This window comes from Hoplias malabaricus, chromosome 5 (genome assembly GCF_029633855.1).
Source record: "Hoplias malabaricus isolate fHopMal1 chromosome 5, fHopMal1.hap1, whole genome shotgun sequence".
NCBI classification, from domain to species: Eukaryota; Metazoa; Chordata; class Actinopteri; order Characiformes; family Erythrinidae; genus Hoplias; species Hoplias malabaricus.
This window is the reverse complement of record NC_089804.1, coordinates 11,738,633-11,762,935: the sequence shown is the minus strand read 5'-3', so window position 1 is coordinate 11,762,935 and position 24,303 is coordinate 11,738,633. Positions and strand designations below refer to the sequence as shown.

Here is a 24,303-nt window from a genome sequence, read left to right as displayed (position 1 = left end):
ATTTGTATTTGTATGTTGGAGAACTGAATTTATATTGACAGGATGGATTTAGAGGTTTAATAACATGTTTAGGATAAGGGGTTGGATCATGGGTTTTACTCCCACTTATAAGCAGTAATGGGTTTAAGGAATGGAAGAACTGGATTTAAATTACATTGCTGTGGAGCAATGGGTTTAAGTAAAATTACTTCAAGACGATTTTGATTAAATAAGTAAAGTGGACCACACATGAACTTACATTAAATCAGCCCAGAAAACCCATGCAAAGTCGCAAGAGTAGGAGTCAGTCATAAAGTTCTCCCATGTCTCGCCTACAGGGGGCGCCACAGGCGCTGGGGAAACACCGAGGTGATGCCTGTACATTATTGTGAGGGGTTAATTACCTCTTTTAAAAAACCTTGCGTCCTGTGTGTCTACACAAACGTGTAAGGACACGATTGTTCTCGCGCTGTAAGTGTTTAAACATGGCGTGAGGAGCTGTTTGATGTTTGGTGGTTAATGCAGAAATAACTGCTTTTTTAACCAGAGTGCGCTGAATTACAGCCAGTCGTTGTGTTAACGTCCCTCCCTCCTTCACTGGGCTTAGTTTGTACAGAACCCGAGCAGTTTGGAGATCAGCTTAAACACATAACCTTAAAAACAACAGCCAAACACTCGAGGGCCGCGCTCTGACTGCACGTGGTCTCACAGCGTCTGACCTCTCGCGCCCACGGAAGCCGTTTCCACGGCAACCGCCCACTTCAGTCCAACCGACAGAGACACAGAAAAGATAGAGAAAGAAAGAGCAAGAGAGGAGAGGGAAAACACACACACACAGAGAGAGAGAAAGGCCGAGAAAGAAAAGAGAGAGAGAATGAATGAGAGAGAAAACAGAGGGAAAGGAGTAGGGAGGAATAAAGTGAGAAATAACGAGCAGAGTGAAGTAACTAAAAAAAATATGAGAGTTCATGAGAAAGATAAGTAAAAGAGTGAGAAAGAAACGGAAAAGTAGAAAAGGACGTAGTGAGAAAATGGCGAGGGACAGAATGGAGAACAACTCAGAGGGAGATGGAAAAAGGGGAAAGAGTGACAGAAAAAAGGAAGAGCAGAAAGAATTAGAAAGAGAGGAGGAGAAAGACAAACATAAAGTAAGAGTTAACAGAAGAAAAGCAGTAAAAGATGGACTCGTGTGAAAGAAAAAAAAGATAAAGCAGAGAATACATATAAATATAACGGAGAGAAAGGGAAAACAGCAAAGTAAGGGTGAAGCAGCGCGCGTCTCCATCTCTCCTCCCCCTCTCCTGTCATTCTCTCTCTCTCTCTCTCTCTCTCTCTCTGTGTTTCTCTGAGGTGAATATGATCTGTGAACTGTGCTCTTACTCCTCGGGCAGCTCTCTCTCTCTCTCTCTCTCTCTCTCTCTCTCTCTCTCAGTTCTTAGTTCTCCACATCCTCTCGGTGAGAGCAGCAGGGCGGCTGCAGGTCTCTGAAATACTGCTGGGAATAAACGCTTGAACACAGATCCTCCAGCCACGAAACCCCCGCACAAACTGCATTGGAAACTGCACAGAGGCTCCAGAGAGCTGCTTTCCTCTCCAAACCTGAGGAGCACAAATTAACATCCAGACTTTCTCGCTTGTTTCTGTAGCTGCTGCGATGCGTCCGAGCCCCGGATTCGTGGCCTTTTGCCTGCTCGCTTTTGTCCGACAAGCAGCTAGAGTCTCTGGAAGCAGATCTACACAAGGTCAGGAGTTTCTTTTGCCTTTCATGTTCTTTTTGTACCAGAAATATTAACTCAGAGTTAGCTCAGTCTTTATTGAAAAATCTCCAGCTTCTTTTCAGTTTTTTTGTTTTGTCTTGTGGGGTTTAGTAGAGGTCAGTTGTCTTGCATTATGGCTAGGCTCTTATTTATAGCTGGATTGGGGTTCACTATTAAAACTCATGAACATTTATTTTATTCGCCAGTTACAGTGATGCACACGTTGCCTGGTCTCTGCTTAGATCAGATGTGTTATCCATATCAGCTTCAGAAGATACAGGGAGGCATCAAAACAGGCTGAAAATCTGCATGAAAAGCTGTAAATCTCCTGGATTTATTAAGACATGGCACCAGTCACCAGCAGTTAGCAGTATCCCACACGTAAAAGTGATATTAACCATAATTTAGCATTAATATATGTGTAAAACCAAATGTGAATGACATACATTACCATAAACACAAGGGAGATTATTGAGAGTGTTCAAATAAGAGTTTTACACTTATAGGGTTAGGGTTAGTTACTTCCTTTTAGATGCACATTTTAAATTATTCTATTTGAAAGTAGTTAGAGCTGAGAAGCTCCGATCAGTGCTTGTAACAGCTGATACTCAAGCTTTAGGTATTGGCATCTAATAGAAAAAATACATAAACACAGATGCATATCTTATGCTTCAAGCCTGCTGTTAAGATCTAGCATCAAATGTATGTGCTTCAAAAGCTCAAGAGTTTGTTGCTCATCTACAACACTGTGGTAAGACAAGACAGCTCGAACTGTAACAGTTTGTTCCCCGTGTGTACATTTAACTGTGTGTGTGTCAAAGCTTTGCGAAGTTGGAGATTAAAAAACAACAAAAACAAAGTTTTTCTTCCACTGAAGTGCACTTGGAAAGTATGAATTCAAAGCCTGTCCTTCTCAGACGTTTAGAAATGTACAAAACAGACAGTGCTACAGCAATGGCAATGATTTGATGGGATTTGGCTGGGTGAGTGGGTATGTGGTTTGTATGTGTGTGCGTGTTTGTGATACATGGTGATGGTTCACACTCAGACACACAAAAAGCTGTCCCCTGGGCCGCTGACAGAGCGTAGGACGGGGAGGCGGGGGGGCATCTTGGGTGGTCTGCTTCCCATTGTGGGAAAACCCAATATTTACATTTTGCAATTAGAACTACTTTTCTTCTTTTCATTTTCCACAACATCCATTACGAACATCTCACTGGGCAGAGCGAGGGTAGGTAGCGGTGGCAGTGGTGCTCAGGCAAGTCGCCCGGCACCTGTTCGCTGTGATGTGGCCACATGTGCGTGATTTGTGTCCAGGAGTATAACATTTCGCTTATTAAATATTGACAACTTCAGTGACTCAGATTTTAGTCGTTGTCTTTAACGTTAAACTTATTGAGTAGAGTCTAGAGGTGTAAATCATGAGATTCCATTTGATGTGGTACATAGCGTCTAATTTGTTTTCAATACATATTTAGAATTGTTTTGATTTATTGATCTGCAAATCTGGAGTAATCACCATAGCCTTTAAGAAAAGATGCATGACTGTGTTTGAAAGCATAGCACACTCAGAAGTGCAGGAGACAGTAGCGGAGATGAAATATGAATGTATTTACACTTCAAAATATAGACGTTTCTTGGTGTGTTTTTTTTCAGATGCTGATTACATGGATGTGGTGAAAAGATGACAGTAATTCAGTCAGAACAGGGTAAAACAGATTTTTAAAATGTAATTTGGCATGCTGAAGAGCGGAGACGAGACCGGAGTGGAAAGTTTGATTAGGCACAAGTAGCAAAATATGAAAAAGGGGAGTGGGAAGATCAAGTAAGATACACAGATAAATTTGCTGTTTGCCGTTTCATTGTTAGTTGCAGCTCCAAGGAAACTGCTGGTGGAGATGTGACATGCTGCTGCGGTGTGTTGGTGTAACCTCTGCTCTATCTCTCCAACAGGCAAGCGAGAGAGAGTGAGTGAGCGAGAGGCGAAGCTATAAGGAGAGGAGAATCTAATTATTTTCAACAAAGTATGCTCTGGCTTATTATTCCCAGTGCAGGTCAAGGCTCAAAAGTTTGATGTACTCGGATAAAGTGGTGGGAGATTCGCACCCCTGACAGGCAGAAAGACAGACAGACAGACAGATGGATGTAGATAGTTAGCCGCTGTTGTGCAGGGTCCGCAGGATGCTCTCAGTGTGGGAACAGCACTGTGGCCTGAGTTAGCTGAGGAAAGAGTGCCAGAGAGCACAGAGAAGGCCAGGCTGGTACTGCAGACTCCCACGGAGAAGGAAGGGGTGGGGGGCGGAATACAAGTTACTCCCTCTTTATTCTGCTTTGGGGGTTTGTTTGCTTTGTCTTGCCTTTCACTCAATGAAGTTGCCGTATCCTTTTGTTGGCCCAGAGCAATGGCCTTGTCAGAAGCACAGATCTCGTGCGGCAGGCATGTGGTGTTGGTTTCTCTTGTGAATGCTTGTTCGCTGTCAAAATGCTGCTTTTAAAAATACTACAACCTGTAGATATCATGCCAATTCTGACCCGGCACCTGTGCCCATTTGTTGGTAGTTTTTAAATTTGGTTATGATGTGAATACCAAAATGAATCTTGAATTAGCTAGTTGAACATCTTGAATTGGCTGATTTATAGACAAGAATACTCTGCGTTTTTAGTTTTACTCTTGCATTCTGCATCGACTGAAAAAAACCCTCAGAACACAGCTTCGTCTCTGGGCCATTTTCTCAGCTACAAATACAGAAAAGTCACTCAGCACTCTTCCCTCTTTCTGTCCCTCCTGTTTAAAAAGCTGGTGTGCATTTTTGAGGTGGGAGTTATAAAGTTTATGGTCGACCGCGTGGCAAACTGGCTTTACTGTCCAGCCCGATTGGGCCCAGCTTAAAAGGCGAAAACGGAAAAGTCTCAAGGCTTTGACAGTGCTTAGACTGAACAGCAATGTGATCAGTAGTCTAATCACGGCTGTAACGGTTAGCAACTCGGAGGTGTTCTAAAGGGCAAAAACGGCCCCAGTCGACAAAGATATCCCTTAAGGAGAGGGACAGGGATATGTCCAATGAACTAATGGAGTTCAGAGTTGTTCTCCCTCACTCCCTGTTTATTATTGCTGTAGCTGTGTCAGAAGGCTGAATTCGAATCAGCTGAACTCCTAGCAATGGAGATGTATATCCAAGGAGGAGAGCTCATGAGATCAATGCTGATCAGAGTTTACCTTTGTATAGTGTATGGTCATTAGAGAGCGTATTAGTAATGGAGCAGTACCTTAATTATTAACATGGCTTTTACCAAGAAGTCTGAACCCATCAAAGATTGTTTCAGAGATCTTTTAAAATATGCTTTACCATATGGATAATGGTTAATTAAATAAAGTAATCAGGATCCAATTTTACTAATAATGATACGAAGATATATGGACATTGAACAAATAAGCAGCTCCCAGCAGCAAGATCGGTTTATGATGTCTTGGAATGTACTGGTCCTACATTTGCTCTGCTGTGCCTGCTTGCATTGTTTATTTGATTTCAAAAATAGTTTATTTTTATTTGTGTTTTTGTTCGGGAACTGGCTCTCAAGGATTCTGTCTGTTCGTTAACGTCCCTTGCTTGAGAGAATGTTGTAAGGTCAGAAATGTACCTCCTTATAGATTCGAAACAAGAAAGAAACCTGATATACCTCTAAAATCTGCCACCAGCTTGATTATGATTATTGTAGAGCATAAAAAAGCCAAAAAGAAATGAGAACGAGTGAGTGAGGTGAACGTGAACAAGCTTAAAGCACTCTGTTTCTTGTTGGTAACGTCTAAGCTGTGCTGTAGACGTACATAGACTTTGTGCAGTTAATGGTGTGATGTGCAGTTAGTAGGTTTACGTTTACATTGCTGCCTTTTGTTCATTGAACGTTCACACTGATGCAGTGCTTATGCTAACTAGACTGAAGAGCTGAGTGTAAATACATGGTTATATAATTGCTGTGTTTGAATTTGATATATTTCACTAACAGTTATATAGTAGGATTATGGTTTTGTTACTGATTAACCTAATAGAGTTTTAAGGGCAGCATTCGTAAATGTAAGCTTTATGACAACCAACATAAACCTTTATAGACATTTTAAAGGCTTAAAGTATTCCACCAAGCATGATTTTTCACTGAACCTGACCAAACGAGGCTTTATATGAACTGACACTTGTAGGAATAGGCTTTTATGATGGTAAAAATTGGAATAGTTTTTATAATTTTTGGAAATATTTTTACATTCGAAAAGCAATCAATAAATTGACAAATCAGACGATGTAAATGATTCGGTACGTTTATTTGGATAGTCTGCTTTTACCACCTACATCTACAGACTAACAGTCATGAACCAGTTTATCAATTCATGCTCTACGTAATAAATTTTTAATTTGGATGGTTTTGTCAAGTTGTAGGTATTTAGTGGATATGCTCTAGACTATCAACATGGCCATTTAAACCATCCATTATATGAATAATCTGGTCTATAGTTGTAGACTGCCAACTCATCTAGTGCTGTCTTAGTGTTGCTTGTCCAGTTGATGGATATATGTAGAATTTTAATTGACATTAGCAGTGACACTCGTTATGATTGTTGTACAATCGTACAATGAAATTTGCCCTCTGCATTTCAACCTATTTGTGGCAGTGAACACACGCACTCATGCTAGTGATAAGGGGCAGTAAACACACTCATACCCAAAGAAGCGGGCAGCCATCCTCTGCACCTGGGGAGTGTTTTGGGGTTAGGTGCCTTGTTCAAGGGCACATCAACTTTCTGGTACCAAGCCCTATCCTTTAACAAGTAGGCCACAGTTTATAACATAATTTTACATGCAATAATATTAATTAATTGAACAGTTGTTGGTAAATGCCCTGTAATATGTATACAGACCCTGTAGATACTTCGTTGACAGTTTGTGACATGTTTGTTGGAATATAGATAAATTGAGAGTCAATTGGTAAGTGGGTTCATGATTCTCATCTGACTGGTTGTTGTCTCTCTAGGTTGGAATATACAGATAAAGTGTCCAAGTGTACAAGCGGACAATCCAAATAAATTATCAGCAATTGATGGCTTACCTACCTGTCTACTACCTCACAATATCCCCAATATACGCATGCTCCAAGCATGCACATAGACTTACAGAGAGTGCAGACACTTCAGCTAAAGAAAAAAAAGAAGTATGGAGGTAGAGAAGGCTTCCAATGAAAAGAGGCTGGTTGGTACCAGAGGGCAAACGAGAGTAAACATCAGTGTAGCTATTGGTTGTGTTTTAGATCTGTGGCTTTGGCTTTGTGGGTGGGACTTTTTTGGCTGGATTTTTTTTCAAAAACCGCCATCAACATTTGAATGCCAACATTAGAGAAATCACCTGAAATATGTTCTCATCATCATGTAAATTGTCAATTAATTTGTGTTTATTTGTGGAGATTTGTTGCTATTTGTTATATTTTTAAAGTAAATTTGTTCAAATGAACAATCCTGCTATCCCTGACACATTTATAGTCATAGATGCATTTCTGCAACTGAGCAGGATCAAAGATTGTAATATTATTCAAATGATTTGACGTATCTACTTAAGGTATATTCACTGATATTTATGTTTTGGTTCAATTGTAATATTAAACTCTTAGCCTTTCTAAGTAGATAGAGTAGAACAAAAATAACCTTTTTTTTAGCAGTTGTAGCCTGTGCAGTAGTTGAGGAGAAACCCAACATGGTTACAGTTGACCGTCATTCCTCATGTGGACATGGACGTTCACGTGTGGCTGTAAAATCCAGAGTGTGTCAGGCGGGCTTCTATTTTCAGTACCTAGTCAGTCCCTGTTAGATTAGCCTCTGATTTTACTGTTTACTAGGTTTTGTGTCTCCTCCATGACCCCGCACTTGATCCAAAACCTTCATACCCCCGGAGAAGATCTGCCATAAACACTCCCAATACAAAGCCACACTAATCGCTTACCTGCCTCTCCCGATTCTCTTAAGCTGGCAGACAGCGCCTTGGCTGGAAGGCATCTGTGCAGAGGTGATGGAGTGTGTTATCATTGTAGCCCTTGGGGTAATATTCAGAGTTATTATTCTGAGCACAAGACACACTCAGAGGTTCTGCCGATAATCCAGATCCTGTTACAGAATCACTGTCGGACCTGTCAGAGAAAACTGAGTGTTGTTACTCTGGTCCTTCAGAAACCCAATCATCAGGCTGGACCTCCTGTTTGGTGAAGTAGTTAAAAAACTGCTAAACCTTTTTTGTTTTCTGCATAACCTTGGTGTACGTTCAGAGTTAATAATTGCTCTTTAGTTGATATTTATGAAGTATTAGTGTCTTCCACAGATTATTATTTTTTCCTTTTTCTAATTTGTGCACGGTGGCGCAGCAGGTAGTGTCGCAGTCACACAGCTCCAGGAACCTGGAGGTTGTGGGTTCGATTCCCGCTCCGGGTGACTGTCTGTGAGCAGTTGGTGTGTTCTCCCTGTGTCTGCATGGGTTTCCTCCGGGTGCTCCGGTTTCCTCCCACAGTCCAAAAACACACGTTGGTAGGTGGATTGGCGGCTCAAAAGTGTCCGTAGGTGTGAGTGAATGTGTGTGTGTCTGTGTCGCCCTGTGAAGGACTGGCGCCCCCTCCAGGGTGTGTTCCCGCCTTGTGCCCAATGATTCCAGGTAGGCTCTGGACCCCCCGCGACCCTGAGTTGGATACGCGGTTACAGATAATGAATGAATGAATAATTTGATTGATGCCTCAAACTTCAGAAGGACTTTAAAAGGGACAGCAGGAATGAATGTTATGGTTTTTGTTGAATTTAGAAAAGATTCAGTTTAGTCTGAGAGGAACTGCTTATAAGTTTGGCCAGATTTGGGAACCCTTTATTATTTACTTGTCAAATTAAAATTTTTTTGGGGTACATATATGTATACGTACAGTACTGTGCAAAAGTTTTAGGCATCAGAGATTATGAGATTTAAAAAGCTATTTATCTGAGCAGTAAGTGTTTATTTCCTAAAAGCAAACAAACAAACAACAAATAATGCCCAACATGTTTTGTTTCAATTAGTTGATAGCGGCCTTATTCTTTAAGGCACTATTGCAAAAATTAGAAACAAACTTCAGGCATCAAATATTTTAGATTGACTGTATTTAGTGTAATAGACAAGCTGTAGAATCTTGAATCTTGATTAAATTAATATTAGGAGTAATATGGTGAACGTGCGGAGTGGGGCACATATTAACAGAATTATCAAAATAGGATGAAAAGAAAACACTGGTGTAATTGCTTATATAAGCAAGATTATGTTGATTAGTAGTTCTGAATGTAAATGTTGATTAAGTATATATTAATTCCTATAGTAAGCACTGCTTGATTCGGTTGGGTATTAATGTCATATCCTACAACATTGTGAATGCTCTGCTTTGTGAGTTGCTGTTTTCATTTTCAGCCTTTTTCTTGCCGTACAACCTGTACCTGCCTGAGGGTGATGCTTAATTTCTTTGGGTTTTCTTTTATCTCTTGTGGCTTTATTTTTCCATATTGCCCAGAGCTGTAAAGCCTTGAAAGAAGTCAGCACGAAGAATTGACTTGCCTGTTTCTTTCACAGAATCAAGGGCAAATCTATGATCAACAAATTCTGAAAAACCCCACTTGCACTTGTATTTCATAATTAGAATATGTGAAATGGCATATTAACATTTGACATGTGGCATCATTCCATAGTTCATAACGGGCAAGGGTATATAATAATGTCGTTACAGTATTTATGTAGAAATATGATTAACATTTCATTGATATTGTGAGTACGTAAAGATAAAGAACAACAGCATGCATCATTAAAAGAAAGATTATAACCTGGGCTCCCAAATGAGGTTCAAAACAATTAACAAGTCACAGATTCTTGTTTTGCATTTTACACTAAACAAATCCAACCTTTTAAGAGATCGGGTTGTTGACATGTTTCTGTGCACGCTTTTTGCCATGTGACCTCATTGCCTCTCTTGCAAAATCTGACTTGTCATTTGAAAGAGTTGCATTTGATCTCCCAAAAGTACTTTAATGCAACCATTGTTGCAGAACTCATTGGGCATTTGTGGTCCTGTAATACACAAGTATGGGGTAACTGGGGTAATGGGGTGTTAAAAAGAAACAGCACACACAAAAAAGAAAGAATGTAGAGAGACTTGTGGAGTTGCAGGACATCAAGATGGATGTGTGTGTGTGTGTGTTTGTCTGTGTGTGTGTTTACAGGCTGCATGTGTTTACATTCCGAGGGTCTATAGTAAATGAATGAAAGGAAATGCTTTATTCTGCTTAGTAAAGGAAAAACATTCCACATATTCAGCTGCTGAGGAGCTAAACACTGTTATATTCTGGTTACAGTGTAGCCGGATGTTTGCCAGCATACTGAGATGGCACGATGGTGATGAGATTTATTGAAGGTGCAGTGGGAGATCAGATGAGCTGTGTGAAGCTTTGCTTGGTTTCAGAGCTGTCCCAGCTTTAAAACTCATTCACCTACAGTATTCCCTAAATTGCATGGATTTAATGGGTTCACCATTCTGAATTCAGTTTCTGGAGTAATTAAAACTGATGGCCAACCTAAATCAGAGGAATTCAAATCCAGATTTTTAATCCAGTTTGTGATTCTGACGGTCTGGGTGTAGCATGGCTGCTGTGTAGCTTTCATGTTATGTATCAAGAATGTTGATGGACGCAACTGTTTCTCATTTGCCATATGTATGTACATCCAGGAAATATTGTATAGTGTTTGACAATGAGAGGTTTTGCTGGAAAGCTACTCTTTTCTACCATGCCATGATCACACAGGCCCAGTCATTTTAGTTTCTAGTCCTACAGAAAATGTCTAAAAATACCAAGCTAACACTTGTGCTGTAATTGCCATGTTGGCCCCTCTTAAAATCGCTTTAGCAACTAGCAAAATCAGCAAAGCGGCAGCCTAATTGGCACCTGTGGTGAAGAGAGAAATAGCTTGTCCACGTTAGCTTCAGTTGCTTCAGTGAACTTTAGAATCAGTAGCAAACTGTACAAAAGAAATTGTTGAAATCGCTCAGGCAAGGAAGAGTACCTTCTCACTTGAAAATTATATAAATACTTCTAAAACCTACAATAACGCAGTTTAATTTTTTACAATGCGAGTGATGCCTTGTGATGGACTGGCGCTTTGTTCTGGGAGTGTTCCTGCCTTGGGTACCCACCATGACCCTGAACTGGATAAGCAGTCACAGAAAATGAATAAATAATTTTAGAAAGGTACTCTGAGTATTTGTACTTTCCTACTTATCCCATATTTTAAATACTATTGAGTACTTGTGTTTAGTAGAATGGAATTTTTTTGTCTGTCCTCTATGGGCTATAACAACAGAAATGATACTAACCCAGAGGTAGCACTAATATTTTTCTGATCATTCTGGACTGTCTGTGCGTCCACTAGCTGGTTGACTACCATGTTCCTATCACATATGAAACAGACAGCATGAAATTGTTAATATTAAATAGAAGAAATAAAATAGAAGAAATTCCACAAAGGTTTGTGGCTCTGTGTGTGGCTTCAAGGATAACATTTGCTTTCAGACTACTTTTCTGTCGTCTGTCTTTCCTGACTCTGGTCATATGTCTGGTGAGTGGATGAGTTCAGGATGAGTAGGCCTTCTTTTGTTAAAACTCTTTCAGTAATCTTCTCAAAGCCTTACAAGAAATGTTTCATGCCTGATGGTTTTACTTTGGCTCCACAGACACAGAACTTGCTTCTGCCAGTGTGGAAGTCTCATGGCTTCTACGTGATGCATCAATTCCTATGATATCTTCTTAAATGCTGCTTTTTCTCATGCGTATAGGTGTTTTCCTGTCAGGGCTTTGGCAACACTTCCATGGTTGTCGTCTGCTGGATGTGCCTCAGGGGCACTATGATAAGAATCTGTGATTTATTGAGGATATCAGCCTTCATACATTTGGAGGTTGTCAAAAGGAAATCATACTTTTCGTTAACCCTCTTCCTTTGCCCGAGCATGTATTTAACCTCGTAAGAATGATAAGTGTTTTAGGTTTGGGTTGATTCACCATTGTACTTTCATCTGTGACTCCTTTATCATGGAAGATCAATGGAGTCACACATGTAAGACCATATCATTTGACTTACAGCCTAAAATAATACCATTTAAACAGCAGTGATTAGAGGTGTCTTCTCTCTGTGAGAGAACCTCTTTGAGGTTAAGAACTTCATTTGGAATGGTCCAGAGCTGCTACTACTTTAAGCACTTTGCTAAGGTGGTGAAAAAAGAGAAATCCTTGTGCTGATGTTCTGCCAACTCTCTCCTCACACACACACACACACACAAACAGATACAAGTGTGAGCAAACTGCTTTTATTTCAACCCCATCTCATTCTGAACGAATACCTATGTTGTTGCAGATTGTCTCTCCTTTTAGACACACTGGGGCTTTCCCTCCATGCCATTAAGCTCAATCAGGAGGCCTGTAAATACTATACAGATGCATCACATCATTTTGCCCTCTGGTCTCCTTAGAGAGTTGTTCAGCTATGACATTCTACAACCTCCAGCAGTCTGGGCCTGATTTAGTGACCTTTGGCATCAGTTTTAGTCAAATTAAACACATTTTTATGTGTGTTATGTACACAACGTGTTTGTCTGTTTAAACATTCAGTTTATGGCCCACGATAATGGGGATAAAATGCAAAATGCACTTTCATCTTCATGCATTTGAATTTTATAGAAGATCACTAAAATATTGAAAGGCAAACTCCAATTACAACAGTGGCACATGCCTTGAACATGTGCTGAACGTTTTTTACCAGTTATCACTGTACACAGTCCATAGTAGCATTGCTGGTATTGCAGCAATATTTTCTTAAGCTTGTTGATGTCTACTGTTCTTCTGCACTTTTTAAACCCTGTGCCTCAGGTACATCGAGTGTTCATATGGCAGCCTCATCAAAGCACGTCTTGCACGTTTACATACTTTTACATGTATCACTCAATCTACTTGTGGTGTGGTTTCCAAAAGGCATAATGGCACCAACATCAATACTTTTAAGTGAACAATTTTTTACCTTGGTACTTCAGGCTCTGGGACACTAAGCATGAATCATAATATGCAACATTTAATGTAACCCCAACCTAATACAGTGGAACCTCTACCTACGAACTTGATCCGTTCCGTGACCCGGTTCGTAAGTGGAAATGTTTGTTTCTCGAGTCAATTTTCCCCATTTAAAATAATGGAAAAGCAATTAATGCGTTCCAGCCCCCACCCCGAAAGTCACCCTTTTTGCACTGATAGATGTTTACAAAACTCTCGGATTAGTAAAAAAAATACATGTAGCGTTACTAAAAATAAAAAAGAAATACAGTGGAAAAAGTAATATAAAAGAAATAAAAAAAGTTTTATGTATGACAGGTGGTGGGGGGTGGGTGGAATAACGGAGAGTAGGCGGGTGAATGTGGGGAGACGAAGCGTAGATACGGCTTAACTTAGCACGAATTTCGATGTCTGCTATTTACACTAATGCTAAATTGCTAAAACTACAATTTGCTAATCTTAAAAGCTCACTCAAGTCTGGGCGCTGGGAGACTCGCCTATTGGGGTCAGTGGCCATTTCCAGCCGCCGGCTCGGCGGAGGCTCGGGTTCATTTCTAGAGGCAAAAAATATTCAAATGCCCGGTTCGTATCTTGGAAAGTTCGTTAGTATAGGCGTTCGTTAGTTCGTTAAAGATTAAATAAATTAAAAATTAAAAATCTTTCTGACAACCAACACAAACACACACAAAATAAAACCACATATTCACACAAAATATTCTGATTTTATTCTCTAAATATTCTGACTTTATTCTCAGACGTTTCCCACTTAGGGGTGTGGCCACAGATGGGCCTTCAAACATGACCAAGCCCTCCCAGTCAGCCACTGTTAATTCACCATGTACGAGTTTATGTGCATGGATATACACGCTCCTTTTTGGCTTTTTGGCTGTTTTTTTTTTTTTGTGAAGTGTGTCAACCCCGTTTGACAAAGTGAATGCGACACGGTTGAGAAAAGCTAAAAACATGAATGTTATTACAGCATTGTTACAGATCACAGTATGGTATACAGCCTCAAAACCACATGCTTGACATTATTTATACCTGGTTTAAGGCAAACAATGAGGCATGAAATATGCGCAATATAACTTAGTGGCTGAAAGCTCAGATACATTTTAGCTATGCCAGCCTCGTAGCTTCTGTTCAAAGCTAGATAACTTTATATACAAAACACGTCATGGCTGAATTAAAATATGTCTGACTCTTGGCCCAACCATCTTTTTAAATGAGCTGTACCTACTGTACAGGATTGTACACATGACTGTATGCATCAACACAGTTACCCTCCCAAAACATCTGTAACTGCCTGGTTAAACTTGTGTGTTGGCTGGAACAAGGACCACACTGATCTTTAAGTTACCTTCATTGTTATTAGAAGGCTGCCATCACTCAGTGGTCAGCGCTGCGGAGCTTTTGCAGGGCTCGAAGGATATCTGGAAATAGGCCGAGTGGAAGCAGGCGATATTTCTTTTATGGGCCGCGCCGTCCCCTGCACAGTGCGCTCCTTCATTAGCTGCTAGGGACTCGGCTGCAGGAAGGGGGGAGGATGCTAAATTCTGCCCTCATGTTGACGTCTGCATTTCATCAACACCCTTTTTTCACCCGGCCAGCCTGTCCGTCGCCTAATAACCCAGAGCCAAGCAGGCACTCTGAGGGCCTGCCAGCATTCACACCCCACAACCCACACTTTAAAACACATACATCCACACACACACACACACACACACACACACACACACACACACACAGAGAATCTCAATATCAATATCACTTTCTCTCTCTTCTTCCCTGTGTTGTTTCTGTGTGTCCTGCTCAGTATTGTGTTTGGACGATTAGTTTATCAGGGATTTATCTGCAGAGAAAAAAAGATCATTGCAGGTTATAAAGCTACACATGATCACATGATCCCAGGAAACTAAACACTGATGATACTTGTGAATATGAAGTAATGCTTTATTCTTTTAGAAGTCATGATAATCTGCACTATATTCAGTTTACAGTATTCTTGTAGCTGACCTTTTGAGGAAGAGGACAATCACTGGTACAGACAGAACCACAGAGTTGCTCTTATGCCAGACTCCACATAAATTTAAACTTGACTGTAATCTTGTAATGATCACTCTGGAATACTATTTACAATTACTTAATTAATAGCATAATTTCATAACAGATTGTTCTTGTGGGTCAAAAAATGACAAAATTCTGGCAAACATATTTCTAAAAGATATTTTAAATATTATCATTATCATTGACAAAACCAAAGAAGCTCAGAATTAGAGTCAAAAGAGAGTCCAGGATTAAAACTTCAAAATTTTGGCTTTTGAAAATTGTTCCATGATCTGAAAGGAGTGTGGCTGAGTTGGCTTTGCTCTTTTCATTTATATGTCTAGCTATGCAACAGATAGTGTCGCAGTCACACAGCTCCAGGGACCTGAAGGTTGTGGGTTCGAGTCCTGCTCCGAGTGACTGTCTGTGAGGAGTGTGGTGTGTTCTCCCAGTGTCCACGTGGGTTTCCTCCGGGTGCTCCGGTTTCCTTCCACGGTCCAAAAACACATTGGTTGGTGGATTGGCAACTCGAAACTGCCCATCGGTGTGAGTGAATTTGTGAGTGTGCCAAGTGACTCTGGGTAGGCTCCGGACTCAGGACTCACTGCAACCCTGAACTGCATAAGCGGTTACAGACAATGAATGTTTAGAGGCATTGTTTTCTTTTTCTTTTTCTTTTTCGTTTTTATTATAAGGTGAAATTTAAACATGCACTGAATATGTATGTACACAGTTGATTGCTTGTCAAGCCCCTTTTATCATATAGATAAAAAACATGATTAAATCACATATAGTCATAAAATAGAAAAACAGTTCAAGTCATTTTACAACCTAATGGCTGCTTTGGTCAACTGAATTTCGGCATTAACGATTTGATACAACATAATTGCTAAATGGTTTGTAGATATTGCAAATTTCAGTTCACTAGAAATGTCAAAAGCTTGCGTTATTGAGGTGTCCTAAATATTCAGACCTAGTTGTAATCTAGGTCCCAGAGGAGGTTTCAGAGCACCTGTCAATCCACAATCAGTGACCAAAGGAGATTCAAGGTGAACGCCTTCTTTTAGGACCCTTTCACCCGTGAAAAGTGTTCCAAATTCAGAAGCATGAAGCAAAGCAGAAGCATAGAGAGGTTCCAGAAGCAAAAAACATGACCGGAAGAACCTCAGCACAACACACGTTTTAAAAGTACATATCTACATTCTCTGTACAATGATGCATCCTCACCAGAGAGGGCTCTAAATCATTTTAATTAGATCAAGACTACACCCAGCAATGACCTTCCATTATATTCACACACACTATTATACAATTTACTCACCATTATACAAAATACTTCAATTTACACTCACAAACGTTACATGAATTGAAATCTGTATTCATCTGCTTGTTTCTGTAAGCCAGAGGGAAAATGATCAAATTAGATAAATAAATAAGATGTTTATAAGCATGTATACCATGGAGAAGAGTGTTAAACATTTGCCTTTGCAGATGTGAACAGATGTTTGGAAAGAGTCTGAAGTCTGTCACCTCCTCGGCCACCATGTTACTCTAATTGCCATCTGAGTGGTTTGGCACTTCAGTTGCCAGGGGGCTGGAGGTGAAGAGTGATCCTCTGGCTAACATAATGTTTAGATCGTTTTTGAAACTGCCAGAAGCTCTCCCTCGGGGCCGAAGGCTTGGATTTTACATTTCTCCACAAAATTAAGCAAGTTTAACCAACAACAACAGTTACAAGGTCTCTGCTTTGCAAGATGCTGAAAGTTATGTGCAGCAATTTATGACAAATTTCCAAATTTCAAATTAAAAATTAATAAAAAAAAATATTAAAAAGTATGTATATCAAATTGTATTGTCTAGCTTTGATTATTGATAAACCGTTTGAGATTTATCTTAAACAATTCAAGCAAATGACAGTTTAGATATGCAGTGTTTATAGGGCTAATTGGCAAGATACATTTCTGTCACTAATATTATGATTACTTTAGCTAGATGTTGCAAAATGAAAGACGTAAACATCATTGTTTGTTGTTCTGGGCATGCTGTTTTGTGTATATGGGCTATGTGTTGTAACTACCTCTGTCTGAAGAGGCCTATTTCTGGGGTGACTGAGTTGAGTGGGAGGCGTTGAGGGAGTGAGAGAGTGTATGGACCCCGGACAAACAGTGAGGGTCTCAGGACTCTGAGTAAACACTGCCCTGTGTTTGAACTGCCCACCTTTAACGTACTCAGTTCCTGCTCTCACAAACTCCTGGCTTGCCTCTGCCTAAATATACCCTTCAGTGCCAGAGCGGGCCATTAATCAGGACGGGAAAAGCACCCTCAGACAGGCCCTCATCTCCTAGACGCTCACTACAGCAGCTAATGCAGCCACTAGGGGCAAAGTGCGCACACACACACGAACACACACAAACACACTGTGCTATGACAACTCAGCTGGACTGGTATAGCAGCGGCTTAAAGACAAGAATACAGACTGTGATTAAGATGTTATAAAGGAAAGTTCTGAGGTGGAATATGTTATTACATTACTAATGGAAAAAGGAAATATAGAGACAAGGAAACTGGGAAACTTGTTCAGACTGAGAATCTTCCTCCAATCTGAACCACTTTTTCACACGGACAATGGATTTTGTGCTGTTTATTACCTGTTTATTAATAGTAAATTCTCCATGTAGTATTCACAAGATCTTTAATTAATTGACAGTGGTTCTTATCAAGACTTAGGTCAGTTTTTACTGCTAGCCAGAGAGCAACTTGCTAGCCTTGAGCTTGAGCCATGTTAGCTTTTATGGCTACAGTTTTGTCAAATATAGAGTCTTTATATATCTTCACTCCCTCTTAAATATGACATTTGAATCTACCATGTAGCTAATGTCTGTTACTACAGAATGACATATGACGATGGAAGTGAAGCTAACTTTGGCTAACAGGCTGTTTTGTTTTCTTTTGCCTACCTGGCTAGCAGGGAAAATTCCCACAACTTTGGCTAACATTATCCAAAAGTTCTAATAAAATTTTGAAGAAAACCTTTTAATCTTATGTTTAGCAAACAGTTTAATGTTTGTCATTTAAAAAAAAACATTCTTTGAACATTAACCTAAAACATTTTCTTTAAAACTTTATTAGAACTTTTGCATAACATTAACCAAAGTTGTGGGAACGGTTCCCTGCTAGCTGGGTATGTTAAAAAACTCGTTTGCCAATGCAAGTGTGGCACAGCAGGTAATGTCGCTGCCACACAGCTCCAGTGTCTGTAAGTAGTTCAGTGTCCGCGTGGGTTTCCCCCCACAGTCCAAAAACACATGTTGGTAGGTGGATTGACGACTCAAAAGTGTCCCTAGGTGTGAATGTATGAATGTGACTGGCGCCTCCTACAGGATGTGTTCCCATTTGCGCAAGTGATTCCGGGTAGGCTCCAGACCCACCGCTACCCTGAACTGGATAAGCTATTATAGACATAGAGATCTCCTTCCTACAGACACATTGGTCAGGATGCTCAAGACACACCAGCAGACTAATGCATATTGATAATCATGTTAGTATGATAAAGGTCTGTTTTGTGAAATGCAAATGGTATATATGCTAAGCTATAGTTAGCATTTCAGTCCATTTCAGATAAGGAGGACTATTAGATTGTTGCTTTACTTTGATACACTTTCCTCCTTTCTGTCCTCAGCTGCGACCTGTGGTTAAAAGTATACTTTATTGAGCTCTAAAAAGAGAAACTTTGATCATCGCCCTCACTGAGGCATTCCAAAAAACTAATGTCTGCGGTTCACAAAGTGCAAAGGAGGGAGAAAAAACTTTATATATTTAGCATGAGTCAATTTCTAGGCATGCATTACTTAACCAGTGCCTTTTTTGTCCTTCTTAAGTGTTTGGAGGAATGTTCTCTAAATGCTGCTTTCAGACAGATTAACGCTGACATGTTTATTTTCTCCTTAAAAAGACGTTTGTGTTTTTGAACTGCTGCATTTTTGCCTGTTTTCTCTGTATGTGTAAATCCTCTCTAACAAGAATCCTATTTATTTGCACAGCCAACCTTTCTCTTTGTTTTATTGTTTCGTTCTCGTTTTCAGTTGTTTTCATAAAGAAAATATGTTTGTAATAGCATCGATGCTGATTGGATGTGCTGTGAGAGCGTGATTGTGGTTGGCTTGTCTGAATGGAGAGTAGGCATGTAATCACTCGATTTTCCTCTCAGTCATCCGGGAGCAGAATCACTGCCCTTAGCCAAGGCTGAGAAAATTAGCCTTCATTAGCCAGGACTAAGAGACTGGATCCGCCTGACCTTTAGCTCGGATCATTTTAAGCCATTTTTCCGCTTGGCCATGAATGTAAAATTTGCTTAAAGGGCCGTGACTTATTCTATCTTGTTTCCTAAGTGCTGGAACTGATGAACCAGAGAAATAAAACAGCCCTCAGCTGATTCTCAATGTAACTGATTAGCTTGTGTTCCTCTTCTCTTTCTGTCTGCAGAGGGCTCCAGAGCCGTGTTGGAGTTCTGTGTGTTAGTAAAGTGCAGGCCAGTTTGTTGTAAATCTGTGAAACTGTCCACAGAAACATGCTTTAGATAGGATATAGCCAATAAAAATAGCAATACGTGACCAACATAGACTATAATAAGTAATATATATCATTGAGGCCTAGTTCACATTCACAGATGCTGCCAGTGAAAAAATTCTTTGCAGAATTCTAACTGAAACATATATTAATTCACTCTGAATTCACATTCAAGTTAGATTTTGTTGCCTCCAGGATAATTAATCTTCACTGACCGGGCATAAACTTAAATACAGCTTCTTTTTCTGTACTCTTCTTGTTCATTTTATCAGCTCCACTGACCATATTACCAATTACCAATTACTGTAGTCCATCTGTTGCTCTGCATACCCTGTTCAGTGGTCAGAACTCCCACAGGACCATGTTGGAGCAGGTATTTTCTGTAGACCATTCTCAGCACTGCAGTGACACTGACATGGTAGTGGAGTGTTAATGTATGTTGCATTGATGCAATTTATGCAATTTGACATTTTAAACCTCAATGTCACTGCTGGACATTTCACCAACCAAAAATATTCAGTCAACAGTGTTCTGTGTGTTCTGTGATGAAGGACTAAAGGATGACTACACAAACTGTGCAGCAACAGATAGCATTTGCAAACTTTGACATCTAGATGGACCAGCAATATTAGTGTTTTAAAAATTTCAGAGCTGAAAATGACCCGCCACCAAACCTTTGCTCTAGACAGGTATGAAAGGTTGAAATGTATGAAAGGCTGATTTCCGTTGATTATATTCGAACCTGCTCCCACAACCACCAAGATAAATGTATATTAATCTTAGCAGCTTCAGTCTGTGCCTTATTCACCCTTCCATACATCATCTGAATGAAGAGATAATGCAATCTGTAAGGTGAAAGTCATCCACTATTCTTCATCTGAAGCTTTTCTAGACACGTCTGCAGACTCTAAGCGCTCTGTAGGTCCAGTGCAACAGTCTTAAAAGCCTACTAATATAAACAGTTTTTCATCTGACACACTTTAAATGTGAGTAATATAAGAGCTACCCTCAGCTTTAGAGCTTGTGTTCGCAGCACAGCCACCATTTCCAGGCTGCCTGCATTTTGCCAAGATTCTCATATTTGTCAGAAATTCTTTGCACATTCTTGTGAAGAGAGGGACATGGGTGGGGGGAAAGCTCAGCCAGTTTTTTAAGATGCAGAAGAGTTTACCCTGAGTAGCAGCCGCATAATTCATTATTTGTTAATCATCATCGTGGTATTGGTTTTTGCCATATTTATATATTGAAAGGCTGATACTCCAGCTTTTGTTTTATTTTTTATTGTTTAATGAATCAAATAAAATTGACTCTAAATGAAAGAATCAAATTAAAGTTGAATGTTTGATTTTACATATTTGGAAATAATTGTTCCAAACTTGTAACTTGTAATTCAAATTACACCAGATGAACCAGAACAATGAACTATTCTAGCTTTTTTAACAGATTTTCTGACTTCTGATTAGTTACCACTATGATTACGATGACGTAACTTGTCCCAATGGGAATTTTTCCAATATGGTTCAGGCTTAATACAAATGGCAGTTGTGCATTGTTGCAACCGACATTCCATTCTAATGAGTTTACATCCAGAGTAGAGCCAGGTATGCTTCTGCTAGAGGTAACAGCAGATCTGAATGTTGTTCTCTTTAAGAAAATACCGATATGTAAATATGTGTTATCATTAGCAGGCCACTGTGTGTTTACACTTTCCAGATACATAGCAGAGCAATATATTGTAATCCCTCAAATCAACCCCAAATGATTGCATCAGAGCAGAATCGGCTCAGCACATCCAGACCTGAGGAAACCTTAGGCAGATATTGGCTCGGACCTGCTGGATTTCTAAACAAGCCTGGTGTGCTGGTTTTAAATGGTGCAGCTGTAGGCAGCGAGAAGATGCATAAACTGTTAAGATTACTCAATCATTCTGCTGTGACGGCACCGAAACTTTACGGGAAGATGCGGAGATGAGAGAGTGCAATCACTTCAACAGGAAATGATGCGAGAGAAAGTGAGAGGATGGCAATTCAAAAAGAGAACATTTCAGTGGTAAATTACTCCAACAAGAAAATAGTTCTAGCCAAGCTCTTTGAAGTTGATGCATGGTAAATGTGAAAGTTTTTGTACACAGTAGTTATTTTGAGGAGACAAATACAAAACTTGTTTCATGAGTTGTTAGAGGTAAATGCTGTTATAGATGAAAGGGACATAGTATTTGTTTTGGTCAGTGATTTTACATGAATAATAATTTGGTGATATTATATTGAAAAACTAATTTACTCAATTCCCTTCATTCTCCACATGTAACTGATCAGCTGAGATATGTTTTGGGTCTAAAGCTTGTGTGGATCTAATATAACCCTACAAGTCATACAAATTCAATGGATGTAAAGAGCAGGGACTCCTACTCTAGATGTTTGAGGCTTTTCCAAGCTTGCCTTCATACTGCTAGTTCCAGTTCTTTGCTTGGTGTTTTTGTTTGATTACCTAATTCATCCTTTGTGCTTTTCCAAGCCCCAGTTCTTGTTTTCTGATGAAGCTCTTGCATGTGGCTGTGCCGGCACTTCATCACAAAGCTGGCTTTTCTCACTCGCTGTTTTGGATGAGAGAATACTCTTGCTGTCCCTCTGTGCCTAATTGTTCTTTTAAAACACAACTGCTTTTGTCAGCCCACCAAAGACATGGAAAACAACCCCAAATCCTCTAACTTCATACCCTGTGTTTGCTCTCTATTTCCAGATGTGGACGAGTGTGTGGAGACCACAGACAACTGCAGCATTGATGCAATCTGCCAAAACACACTCAGATCATACAAATGCATCTGCAAGTCTGGTTATAAAGGAGATGGAAAACACTGTGAAGGTACGAGTACAGCTTGTTTGGCAGACATTGATTATTTGCCATTTACTAACCAAGACAAACATTTTTGTACAACCACGCTTAGAAGATTTTCACTCAACATTTTCCCTCATAGCAGTTTTGCAAACCACACATATTTTATTTTAATAGCTGAACATTCTTCCAGATAGCAGACATGTTCGGGCCTTATTTGGGCCAATTTTGACTTTGATTACAGCACGTTATGTTCATTTGTCCCACAACACACCTGATATTCGAGCCGTATTATGTGGACCTGTGGCTGAGTTGAGGCAACTGAACTCAAGTCTTAAATACAAATTTGTCTACATCTTAAAAGTAATATCTACATGCATAAAAACAGCTGTTGGTTTTGGCTATTTTCTTTCTTTCTTTTTTTGTTTTTTCAAGAGAGCTGTCCACTGGAAACAATGGAAGGATTATAAAACTCTCTGGAAGGAAATCCAACATGGCGTGTGACAAAAGATGTTGGTTTTTCTCAGTCAGCTCTGTCTAAATTTGGGTGCAAATTAAAAAAGTGGGAAGATTATTAAGGAAAAATAAGGATAGTCAAGGAACCAGTGAATTATTGTGCAGTATATAAAGCGAGTAAAATAGCAAGTCTTATACATGACAACATGTAGAGCTTAGAACGGCTAGTTTACATGAAGGACCACAGCAACCTGGACAGTCTTTACAAAATGAAATGAAAAGCCATTCAGGAGCAGAGGTCATTTGACTGCCATAAAGACACCCCTCAAAAGCCTTGTTTATGGAAACAGGTGATGACAAAGCTCTGGAAGAAGGGATGAAACCTTCAGGTTTTTATTCAGCCACCAAGCAAATAACCCGAGGCAACAAAAATGTTTAGAAGTTTAGCAGTGCTCTTAAATCTAAAAGGAGATGGACCTGCAAAAGCCTCAGCCTGTTCAGCCTGATATTTTTCTTTTCTGTGTAAGTGACTAGAGTAAGCCTTAGGCCACAGCAATGTGTTATCTGTAAGTTGTTAGAGGATGGTTACTATGTTGATAACACAAAAAGAGATTGAGTGGCTGTAGTGCTGAATGGAATATTTCTAAAGACAATAATACATTTTGTGTTTAAGTCCAGAGAGGGGTTAAGACCAGACCAGTTTTTCCTGAGCTTTATATGGCAAGTCATTAGAATGGTACCCAGTGGGGTTGGGAAGGGGAATGACCTTTTTGCAGGAAGGTCATACAACAAAGAAGGAGGCTCTCAAACTTAAGCATATTTCATGGTTATGTATAAAGCCTAATAAATGGGGTTGTTTTTAACTGTTTGTTTAAGCTACATGTTTTAGAGTGTAGGGACAGGGAGGAGTGATAATATTTTTTGAGGTTTTAGGTAATGGTTTAAAATAGTATTATACATTATTTATGCACCAAAAATGAAGAGCCTTTTTTCATGAGGTAAATAGATTTACACACAAACACACACACAGCTCCTCTTTCGCCAAATCTTTTAATCTCTCAGTTTGGGCTATGAGCTGTAGCGTTAATGTTCTCCATTTAAGTTTCTGTGTCAGATGCTAAAGCTTTCCCTGAAACTTTCATTCAGCAAATCAAGAAATTCTAATTCATAAATCATTAAAACTACATAGAGACATTATAATAAAATCATATGCATATCACACAATCTCCCTCCCAAAAAGGAAGCACTAGCATTTTAACTTAATTGTTGTGATTATATTTTTAAATCGATAAACACTACTAATCAATATAATTCCATTTTGTGGATCTTACATTGATTTGTTTATTTTACATTTAAATAGCTTTAGTCTTAAGGCCCATTCACACCGATATGAATTTTCAGCACAAAATACAGATGCGATGTTAAATGTAGTGAAATGCATCAAGTCTCGTGCATTTTTTTGTCTAAACCCTCTAAAGATGCTGGAAAAGGAAGATGAAATGTATTCATTGAGTAGGAGCATTTACAAATTTATCATTTGAC

The 24,303-nt window shown here is 39.6% G+C and overlaps 1 protein-coding gene across 2 annotated transcripts in view; it reads left to right on the top strand.

Moving 5' to 3' along the window:
• The first annotated feature begins 1,445 nt into the window (after window positions 1-1,445).
• The window catches only part of scube3 (signal peptide, CUB domain, EGF-like 3), an 86,497-nt gene continuing 63,639 nt past the window's right edge, over window positions 1,446-24,303 (top strand). For both annotated transcript variants that reach the window (XM_066670455.1, XM_066670457.1), the window contains exons 1-2: window positions 1,446-1,721; window positions 22,213-22,335. In XM_066670455.1, coding sequence (XP_066526552.1) covers window positions 1,634-1,721; window positions 22,213-22,335 — 211 coding nt within the window. In that variant the 5' untranslated portion in view covers window positions 1,446-1,633. The remainder of the gene's footprint in view (window positions 1,722-22,212; window positions 22,336-24,303) is intronic.